This window comes from Benincasa hispida, chromosome 4, assembly GCF_027475165.1.
Source record: "Benincasa hispida cultivar pf3 chromosome 4, pf3_genome.v1.1, whole genome shotgun sequence".
Classification (NCBI taxonomy): domain Eukaryota; kingdom Viridiplantae; phylum Streptophyta; class Magnoliopsida; order Cucurbitales; family Cucurbitaceae; genus Benincasa; species Benincasa hispida.
This window is the reverse complement of record NC_143481.1, coordinates 65,933,406-65,945,040: the sequence shown is the minus strand read 5'-3', so window position 1 is coordinate 65,945,040 and position 11,635 is coordinate 65,933,406. Positions and strand designations below refer to the sequence as shown.

The window sequence follows — 11,635 nt, the reverse complement described above, 5'->3', positions numbered from 1 at the left end:
GAAAAAGGAACTCAATCATGGATTATCACTCCCACTAATCCTCATCAAGAACGACCAGATCTGACATAGGTGTCTTATAAGCAAAGAGAGAATAAAAGCTTCCTTCTGTGTTTTCTGCAAACAGAGTCCAAACTCCAAACTAAAACATATATATATATACCTCCCATTTGAATATCCTTTAGATTCTAAGAGTCTATATCCTTTGCTCAAACAAATTGAAATCCAAAGATACCAGAAAGAGACACAAAAAGAAAAGAAAAAACCTTCAATTACAGAAGCAGGAAACTACAAGGGACCATCATCCAGATACTGATGAGCACAATTATGAAAAAATTGAACTTCGTTCTTGCTTTTCACCCATTCAACAACAAAAGAGGAATTTCCCAAGGATACCCGGCTCGGTAGACCCGAATCCTTCTCTCCCAATCACATATACACAGAGAAAATGCATGCAAAATAGAAATTTGAGCTTTTTCATGAAATGCATTGCAGCAGCAATGTCAACTTCCTCGACTGCACCTCAATCCAATTTGTTCAAAATGTGACCACGAAATTAAATGCTGCTGCTGCTGCTGCTTTGATCATATGGTGAGGTGATTTATGCCCACATACCAATTGGAATATCAAATCTGCTCAACACCCATTTGAAGATATCTTGTTAGCTAGCCAGATGGTGCTCGTAAGGCTACTTTGGGAGTGATGAGGACCGCTTCGTTACTTGAAGCTTTCATGGCAGCTATCTCTTCTAAGCGTTTCCACTTCGCCTCACGCTTAGATTTCAGATCCTTCTCTTGTGTCTCCTCTTCTTGAAATTTGAGCAAACACTCCTCAAACAGCTCAGCGTCAGCATCGGAGAAGATCTTCCGGACATTTTGTGTCAAGTTTTGTACAGCCTGGTTCCAGTGGTTTCTTGAATTTCTCTCCAGTGCAGGAAATATAATTGGCAAAATGACTTTGCGGTTCTGTTTGATTAGGTTCTCGATGTGATTATTGTTCCACAAAAACAGAGTCCTTTCAGCTACCTGAAAAACAAACAACAAAAACATGGTACAGTCTGAGACAAGGAATCACGAATATTGATTTCATTCTACTTGAAATCAAAATAATCCTTAAGACTATTTGACAATCAAAAATAGTTCCAACAATAGCTATGTTTAAATGGAACTTGCGAGTCCACAAGGATAATCTCATTAATCTAACAAGTATGAATCTCTAGATTCACAAGTTATCAAAATATTTGCCATCAAAATGCCCTGTTTCCGAAAGTTCACCTAGGCAACCACGAGGGGAAGCGAGCTAAGTGCATGCTAAGTTTCAGCCATCTAGAAGGAGGTAAAATAACGAAGGGAGAAAACTAACTGTTGGAATGAATATAGTAAAGATAATCACTATCTCACTAAGATTAATGCCTTATACAAAGCCTTCATTTCTTTTGGTCCTTGTGCTATAATACTTATTCCATTTTGATCCATAGCCTTCAAATGTTTCCACCCCTAAATTTTGAATAAAAATCACTAAAGCACATTTCTTTTGTTTGCCAAAATGATAAGAGTAGATGTCTACGTAAACATTTCAAACTATATGCAGCAAGTCCTATTGTTGAATTTCATGGCTAAATAAGTATTTATACAAAGTTTAGACTAGAATAGAATATTTTAAAGTTTAGGGACTAAGATAGAATGTTTGAAAGTTAAAGACCAAAATAGAACAAGCATGAAAGTATAAGGACAAAAGTAGGTTCTAAACTTTCCTTCATGACCTCATGGTTCATAATATATTATTATTGCGTTTCACACATAGTCTACATTATCTTATTTAGGCTCATGTTCTTTTTCCTTTGCACCTTGCACATACATTCGAGCTATTGGTCCCTAGGCACCTCATGCTTCAAAAGAGATTTGCCAGAATGAAAGGAAATGAACAAGAGTGCTGACAGATCAAGGTGAGGGCTGGAAGTACCCCGACCGTTTTCATTAGTTGATCAAATATGAAAGAACTATAGTTGAAGTCATATATAAATACAAAACTCAAATCTTAACGTTCTGAAATATGATCTCAACCATAGAAGAACCTATCAGTATCACAGTTTTGTTAATTTCTTTAAGCCACAACATACCTTCTGTCTCTTAAAAGATCTCTAATCAATTTGAAAATTGGGATAATAATTAAGTTATTATTTGGCCGAGCATATGGAAATATTGTTCAATCAGCCCAAAAGAAAAGTGCATATTGCACTTTAGAAAGTTCGCTCAACTTTTTATATCTATTCTATTTATGTATCATAATTTAGAAATTGACTCTCTGATTCTTCTTTTAAAAAAAAATCTGAATATTGATTACAATGGGCATAAACAAATCTGAAAAGTTATTTAAAGGATACACTCAAAGGAAGTCTAATGCTGAATTAAATTTCCAGCAAAACCATGCCATTCTAGGCAAAAATAAATAAATAAATCCTCACAATTCTAGGAAAAGGCACTATCGAAGTAGACCATAAAAAGCTAGTCATGGAATTTAGTCTAAGAACAAGTGGAATGTTCTAGTGCATTGATTTGTACTTTGAAAAACAATTCTAATTACGGCATACTGATTCAAAATTGACAGCAGACAAAAAATAAATAAATAAATCATCACAATTCTAGGAAAAGGCACTATCGAAGTAGACCATAAAAAGCTAGTCATGGAATTTAGTCTAAGAACATGTGGAATGTTCTAGTGCATTGATTTGTACTTTGAAAAACAATTCTAATTACGGCATACTGATTCAAAAAATTGCTATAGTAAATGCATGAATTTATATAAGGCCCTTTTGACTTAAAATCATAAATCCACCACTGGACAGGAGACCAAAACCTAATCAACTTTAAGAGTCAAGGCCATTGATGTTATACTCAAATCACAGATATTGGTTAAAACCTAAAAAACATGCAAGTAAAATCGTTTGTGCACTATCTACCAAATTTTAGTTGCGCAAAAATTGACAAAATAATAATAATAATAAGCATCAAATTTGACTATTTAATACCTTTCTACTACTTCCTAGGGTAGAAACATATTTGGAATTAAAAACCATCATTAAGCTAGAAAGGAGTGGAAGCTAGGAAATTGAGCGAAAACACAAAAGATTCACAGTCTACCTGAAAATGTGAACTGCTTAAGCAACGTCCAATCTGGCGAAACAAGGGTACCATGCAACGCTGAAACTCAGCAGGCTGAGTTGCTTCCAACACTTCTTCAAGTTCACCTAAGAACATCACCTCCTTAGAACTATTTGTAATTGGCCAATATTTCAGTAAGCCCCTTATGATTGTATCAGCAAGCTTGCAATCTTTCTCCACAAATTGTGTTATACAGTAAGATAACTGTTGGTGATACATGGGTATGCATTTAGGCTTGTGAAGAGGAATAAGTGCTCGAACCAGAAAGAGTTTATGCTCTTCTTTTAGAGGGAGAGCAAATCCATTGATTATACTTCCCAAAATCTCTAAGAGCTCTGCAATCCCATTATGTTTCTCAGTCTCAAAAACAAATCGATAGAAAATGTTGTTGATTGATTTCCTGATGAATGGTCTGTGCACCATAAATTTCCCATAGATGCGGTGCAGAACTGTTTTCAAGTAATCCCTCTCTCTGGGGTCCTCCGAATCAAAAAGATCTAACAGTCTAAGAACAAAAGAGTGATCAATGTACCTCTTTGCCAACTTTGCATCTGTTTCAGGTGATGCCACAAACCTGAGAAGAAACTCATAAACAACTTGTAAGTGTGGCCATGCAGGGTCCATTGAGGGCTCCTCTTCTTCAAGATCAAAGGCTTCTAATGCTTTGTTATCTCTTGATGGAATGGTAGGTGTTCTAAATAAATTTGAGGACACCATCTTTACAATTTCTTGTATAACATTTTCTGACAGCTTTCCATTGGCAGATGCAACATAATCAACGAGCTCTATTAGTGTTTGTCGTTTGATATCTTTTTCTTTGAGATTCTTTGATGGGTCAGTGAAGTCAAACACCACACAACACATGTTCAGCTTTCTAATGAACAAACTCTGCTTCTCAGAATTCGGGACATCTTTGAAACCTGGCAGTGCCTCATAAGAAGCTTGTGAGTTACCATTTGACTTTGAATTGAGCCCTTGAGATGGCTTACTGCCATGATTTAGTCCAGCGCTCAAAGTAGAATTGGGGCCAGAAAAAGATCCAGTTCCAGTGTTGGCGTGGTGGTTAGCTGTTAAATCATTGCTCCTCAAACTTGTAGAGGCATTCGAAGAAGAGACAGTGGTCCCTGCTCCTTCACGATGCTCAGTTGACTTCGAAGGTTTTCGTGGAAGCCTATTAAGTATTTGTTTAATCATGACTTCAATGGAAAAACAAAAGATTTTCCTTGTTCACTTCAAAACACTCACTAATTCTCTAGTTGCTTCAAAGCAGATACAGCTCCTTTTACATGGAACAACGAACAACCTACAACAAAACAAGAAATTCCCAAATGTAGTAAACCAAATTCCATCTTCAAAAAGAGATAGAGAGAATAAGCATAAGATTTAACATCATTTCAATAACAATACCAGTGACGCTTAGCCTTACAGGAAATGGTGCAATCAAATGGGGGAAACCTCCAAATTAAGAAACTAAATCTATTCAGTACTTCAATTATAAAACCTTCAAATTTTCATTTCCGTATTGTCATTGACTTCAAGAAGGAAAAAAGTAAATAAAAAAATACCTACTCGACCATCAAGAAAATAACAGCAAGTTTTCTCCTTTGAAGTTATAACAAACAACAAGCCCAGATGACTAGATGCAGAGGAAAATCAAATCAAATCAAATTAAAGGAAACATTTAAAGATCGTTTAAAGCAGAATCATAAGACCAAGTTCCATAAACATTGACTTCCATCTTCAACCACATAAAGAGGAAACGGGCAGTTGGTAATCACCTCGCTCTCTTCGTCTCACCCCGCCGCCTCTATTCTCCTTCACTTTATTAAGGTGGAGAAGATAAGCAAGTGGATCAAGATAGAACAAGATCTGGGTATGATCTATTGACCCACATCAATCTCCAACGAAAGAAGCCTGCAAAATTCCCAAAAAGCAAAGGGATGTAAAAAGTGAGGCACATTCAAAATAGATTCAAAATAAAAAACAGGAAGATGGAAAAAAAAAAAAGGGAAAAAAAAAGTGGGATGCTGGGAACTTACATGTGAGGAAGTAAGATTAAAGAGAAGGGGGGGAAATTGGGGATTACATATTAAAAGAAGACATGGATGTGGATTTAAGCTGTCGAAGAGAAAACCCAGCTGCGCCTGTAATTAGAAGAAAGAAACAGAGAGACAAAGGAAGAAAGAGAAGGATAGAGAAGATGGGAAACGAAGGAGATTGGAACCCAACCCAGTGAGTAGCAAAAAGGTTAGGTTAGAGAGAACAGCAATCCATAGCTGCTCTTCTGATCGTTGTTCCAATGCTTTGTTTAGCAAAAGAACAGTTTTTTGATAATACCCTTTTCCATTTTCTTCCTTACTTTCCCTTCCTACTATCTTTGGAATTTCAACCTCAATTTTTTTAACCTTTTTTTCATTCAAAATCATTCCTTTTTTTTTTTCTTTTCAAATTTATTTATTTCATTGTTTTTTTTAAGGATGTATTTCATTTGGGTTTAATTAAGCTGGGAGGAATTCCTTTGTTGAGCTTGTGATTATTACCCTTGCAAAATATAGGCAGATAATGGCTTCCCTCTATTTTTGACTCGTATATCTCTATTCCTCAAAAAAAAATTTCGTAGGGTTAGAGGAAAAATGAACGGCAAATACAAAATTAATAAATTAAGCTTATACTTATATTTAAAAATGTATTGATAATAAAGAAAAAAAATGATTTTATTTTGAAAGTACAGGTGTTTAAAAGAGAGGGGTGATAGTTGGTTCGATTTTATCTATTTTGGAGTCGATCAAAAACCAAATCAAACCAATCGATTTTACGGATCCAAACCAATATCCAATAAAGAACAAAACCAATGGATTTGTTTTATTTAGATAAGTTTATTATCAGTTTGGTTTTCGATTTTTGGCATTTTCTTTTTTTTTTCAATTTTTTATTTTTATTTTCACATTATTTTGAATCGGTCCTTTTTGCTAATTTTAAATTGAAATTTGGTCATTTTTTCATATAAGAATTGGAATTTGACATTTTTTTGCCACTTTTCTAAATTAAAAAAATATACATGTTCGATAATAATTGGTCTTTTATCTAAACACCAAATATACATGCACTATAATAATTAAAATATTAAAAAATTCTAATGAAGAGTTTATTTTCGAGGATATGTATATATATCATTGGTTTGGTTCAGTTTTGATTGGTTTTTCAAATAAAAAAAAACGATTTGAACCAATACTTTTTGGTTTTCTCCAAATACAAACCAATATGTCCAATCTTATACTAAAAATCAAACCAAACCATTGGATCAGTTTGAATTGGTTTGGATTTTCGATTTTTTGGTTTTTTGTTGCACTCCTATTAAAAAGAATCAACTTAGAGTTCTTCTTCAACTATTCCAATCAAGACTCTAAGGGAGTGTTTGTTTCAATGATTAAGATTGGATAGGTTAGGCATCCTATGAGAAAATTGTGACAAATAACACTATCAAGTTTTCACTTTTCAAAACTACCACGTTTTTTGAAAACGGGTTAAACTAGTTTTTTTCCATCCATCTTGGGCAAGAGATCGGCCACCGAGATTTAATTAAAACAAATTAACTTTTTAAAATCTATCAATTATTTTGAGTCTTCTTGGTGAAATCTATAGCAATATTAACACCCCATGTTCTACCAATTTTTCTAAATATTATATAATGTTCCAAAATCTTATACCAAAGTTCATATCTTTTCAATTTTTCTCCAAATTCAATTACTTTTACCGAGTCTTATATCAAAATTTTATATAATTTTTCAAATCTTTATTCTAATTTTTGTGTCCACGATTATATGAATTTCCAAATTTTCAAATAAATTTATCAATTATAATTTTTTAGATGAATCTCAAGTGCATCGTAATTTTCAAATTTTGCAAATAGAAAATTAATATTTATGAAAATATATAAAGAATTTTTGGTATTAATCTATCTGACATTTCATCAAGAAAGCCCAAATATATAGAACCTTGTTGTTAATTTTGTTCGGGTACACCCAGATTCTTTAGATCTCCCAAATCTTTCATTTTTGGCAAAAAAAAAAAAACTTTGGGTTGAAATATTTTAAAAAAAAATTAGAAATATTACATAATATATAGAAAATGGATTCATCAAGAAAGCCCAAAACGATTGATGACTTAGAAAAAGTTAAATTTTTATATAAATGCCCGTGGTCGATCTCCGACGAGATGAACGGAGGAAAACTATTGTAACAAATTTTCTTTTAAAAATAAATAAATAAAAGTGCTAGTTTTGAAAGAAGAAAACTTGAAGAGACTATTTCTAACAATTTTCCCATCCTAAGCCCAATCTTTGGTTGAGGAAGGATCTAGTAAGCATTGACTTCTTACACACTTTTCTCATGGTCTGAACAGTAAACACTGTTCAAACTCATAGGTTATTATTATTATTATTATTATTATTATTATTATTATTATTATTATTATGTTCTAATTTAATCTAGAAAGTTTGTGGGCCAACTTCTGGGCACCACCCCTGGTGATCACCGCTAGCCACTCTGAGCGCCACCTCCAACGACCATCACGAGCTAACCTCCAGCTAAAATTTTTTTCCTAAGTCATGAGAGTCTTAGTTTAATTATATTAATATTTTTTAAAATACACTTTCTCTTTCTTCTAATATTTTTTTTTGTTTGGTGCTTTTTTAATTACTATTATTATTAGATTATCCTTTTTAATTCTCTCTTCCCTTCTTTGTTTAAAATTAATGTTCCTTCCATTTGGGAGAGTTCATTTATTTTCTATTTTTCCTAGTTAAAAATCAATCATCTATCTATTAAGATCTCAAGTATATGTCAAATATATTGATGATATAGTGGAAAATGTAAATATACCTCACATATACCATAGTTTAATTTTTTTGCGTGTTTACAAATATACTGAAAAATGTAAATATACATATGTTCTTCTATATATAAGATAATAAAAATTGCATCGTTCATGCACGTATCAAATATACACTGATTTATTGATAGAAAATTCAAATATATAGTATATTTACCTTGTTTTCTTCTTCAAAACTTCTCGTTGATTCTTGCTTTCATTTATGAGAGCAACAATTTTTGAAGTTTTTAAGATATTTTTCTTACTTGTATAGATAGGTTTAAAAAAAAAAATTGTTTTGGAAAATTCATAACCACAAGAAACTTCCCTTACATGTTGGAAGCTAAAAAAAATAGATTTGAAAATAATAGCTACAACAATTGTATAATTAGGTATTATGCATAAAAAACTCTAATTTAATTTAACATTTTTTTTTTCTGTTTTTCAATTTAACTAACTTGAAGATTTAGAATTATTTTTAAATGTAAAGGATTAAAATGTTGGTGAAAAATTAATGCTAGATAAAAATTAAAACTCAAATTTTATGGTTTTTCTTTTATTCCTCAAATGTGATTTGATTAAAAAAATTATAATTTTTAATAATTGAATTTAAGACTGAAATACTAGTTTATTTCAATTTAAAGTTAGCATATTGTGGTAAAAAAAATCAATTAATTTCAAATTAGTTAAAGTGACAAAAGTTTATAAAGTCTATTTTAAAACCTAGTAAAACCAAAATATCAAATTATTATATCAATAAATTACTATTTTCAATTTTTTTAAAAAAAATATTCTTCTAATTTTTAGTTTATTTTAAACTTAACTATATTAAAATAATTAAGATGACAAGTTTGAACTAATCCAAAAATCTAAATACTGATTAAATACAAAAAAATATTTCACAAATTCAAAATTTATAAATTTGCATTTCATTCTTAGGTTTCCTATGTTTGCACTCCAAACACAGCTTCTTAAACCTAAACTTCCAAAACCTGCACACAGTTTTCTTAAACTCAAACTACCTAAACCTTCCAACCTAACCCTTGATGGAATACAAAAGCATGTAACGGAAACAAACAAAATCAATAAACACTCTAATTACATTTAATTTGAGTTCTAAAGCATGTTATTTCATACATTCAAAAGAGGGTTTCAAGAAGAATATACATTTGATGATTTCTCCCAAAACCAACCTGCTCTTCACTCCAAATCAGCTCCCAATCGACAGTGAACCACCAATAGATCTTCTCTACTATTCTCAACATTGAATTTGAGTGGTGGAACTCGAATTTGAGTGAATTTGGTAAAGGATATTGAGGGTTATTGTGAGGAAGAAGATGAAGTAGCAGAAACAGTTTTCAGCTCAAGAAGCACTCACTTTCTTCTTCAAAATTGAGAGTTTTATATTTCTTCAACATGCAAGCATTACTCAACCATCAAATGGTCAGCACTTACTTCTCAATTCAAGTGAGATTTGTGTATGCTTGCAGGAAGAACACCTCCTACTTAAGGTGTTTTGTGGGCAAAACCCATGTAATCCAGTTTTTCCAATTCTTCACTTCAATAATCAATTAATTCAAAAAGTAATCAAAAATTGATTTAATCGATTCATAACTAATCAAATATCAAAATTCAATTTCTTAAATTGAATTTAAAATTGAAAATTAATTTTAATTTTAATTAATTAAATATATTTATTTAATTAATTAATTTAATATCAAAATATCAAATTAATCACACATTAAATTTAAACATGGATCTAATTCATGTAATTGATATTTAAACCAATATTTAAATATCATAAACTCTCCAATTTTGTTTAATTTCAATAAATTAAATGTTAAATAATTATATTAAATATAATTTATACAAACCCTAATTTGAATTTGACTTATCCAAATTCAAACCCTAATTTCAATTTGAATATTTCAAATTGATATCATTCCAAATTCACTCAATTTAATAATTCAAGGTGTTCATGTTTTAAGAGCTAGTAGAGGGACCTTATGGACCTACATATCATGAGCTCCAACGATTAGGATTAATTGGCTAAAACTCTTTAAACCAAATTAATCAGTATTCGTTAACTATCAAGTCACACCACTACACTTAATAGTTGTACTCTCCTCACTGTAGATATATTTGTTTCCACAACATGGTTCTGATACCAATTGAAAGAAATCGAACACGAGGATTTCTATGAGCAGCAGAAGGATCATTCCAAATTACAACCGTATATGAACTTTACAATTACATTCACAAACAGAAACAAACGATTATGCGAAATACATAAATTACAGCATGTTATACAAATGATCAAGGACAAGAGTAACACACTTTTGTAGACTCATCACAAAGCTTCTTGATCACGAACGCTTTATCACAGCAACACAACAACAGACGAATGTTCGCCCAACACGACTGCTACACTGCACAAACACCGCGCACTCGAACTACGCGATCGCCAAAGTCATGAACACCCTGGACACCACGAACGGCCTCCACAGAACCTCAACAGTGTCAAGTTGAGTATGACACCACCAAAAAGGCTACCATAGTATTCTCGCGGTGTGAGAATCCAGAGGGTGGGCTCTATGTGAACTTGGTTTGAGGCAGAAAGCAGGAGGAAACACAATCGTATAAACAATTGAGTAAGTGGGAGATGGACGAATCTATCGTATTGGTCGATGCCCAACCATTTAGGAAAAAGCTAAATGATCGTCTAGCAAAAGCTATACGATTGTTTAGCTCATCGTTTAGCTGAGTATCTATTGCATAAGAACACTCCATGATTGTTTAGCTAACTCCAAGCTGTCAATTAGTAAATCTAATTTACCTGACAACTTCCCATGAGAATTTTTTTCGAGATTGAAAATCTCAAAAACACAATTTTGCAAATCTTTTTAAAAACTTACTAAAATTAGGAAAATCTTTTTCCTTTTATCTCATGATTACCATGAAAACCATCAACAACCTCCCACTCAATTGGTTATTAGAAAAAAATAGATAATTATCCAATAATTAATATTATTATAAATATAAACGATAACCAACTATCATACTATATTTATAACCTATAGTTTTAATATCCATTATGCCCCTGTAGTTACATCTAACTCCTTAAGTACCAGTGAATCTTCTAATGAACATAATTCATAGTCCTACTATGACTGAGTCCTCTCTTCCAAAGAGAAGCTGTGGCCACTATGTTCAAACCCCGAAATCAGCATTTAAGGGAGCAATCTATCTACTTACCCCTGCTTCGAGGAAGGAGTGAATTCCATCTTATGCATTGAGTTCCCAGCTCCCAAATCAGACAAGTCCAAAAAAAAATAGCCATGTTGAGTTGGCAATCTGGCCACTCTCATCCATACTAATCAAAGGACCACCCTCGAAGGCAAAAGTTCCAAAAACATTCAAGATTGAGGTCCTATCACCTATGGTCGTTTAGGTGAGATGTAAGTCTCCAGTATCAACGGCATTATATATAGAATATAGTTATCACATGGTCCGATCTTATACAAACTCTTTGTATAGGACACCTCCGCTTGCATGTCTTTGAAAGAAATCGAACACGAGGATTTCCATGAGCAGTGGAAAGATCATTC

At 32.4% G+C, this 11,635-nt stretch overlaps 1 protein-coding gene across 1 annotated transcript; it reads right to left on the bottom strand.

Annotated features, from left to right (window-relative positions):
- Nucleotides 1–250: 250 nt before the first annotated feature.
- On the bottom strand, nucleotides 251–5,705 carry LOC120075429 (serine/threonine protein phosphatase 2A 57 kDa regulatory subunit B' theta isoform-like). The gene is made up of 4 exons (XM_039028812.2): nucleotides 5,198–5,705; nucleotides 4,937–5,072; nucleotides 3,138–4,461; nucleotides 251–1,022 (listed from the first exon to the last, which is right to left on the bottom strand). The coding sequence occupies exons 3-4, from the start codon at nucleotides 4,350–4,352 to the stop codon at nucleotides 663–665; spliced, it is 1,575 nt and encodes a 524-aa protein (XP_038884740.1). The 5' UTR covers nucleotides 4,353–4,461; nucleotides 4,937–5,072; nucleotides 5,198–5,705; the 3' UTR covers nucleotides 251–662.
- Between the last annotated feature and the right edge of the window lie 5,930 nt (nucleotides 5,706–11,635).

Coding starts and splice junctions, on each gene's coding strand:
- LOC120075429 (XM_039028812.2), bottom strand. CDS start 4,352: ATGATTAAACAAATACTTAATAGGCTTCCACGAAAACCTTCGAAGTCA. Junction 1,023..3,137: donor TAAGCAGTTCACATTTTCAG/GTAGACTGTGAA, acceptor TTTGTTTTTCAG/GTAGCTGAAAGGACTCTGTT.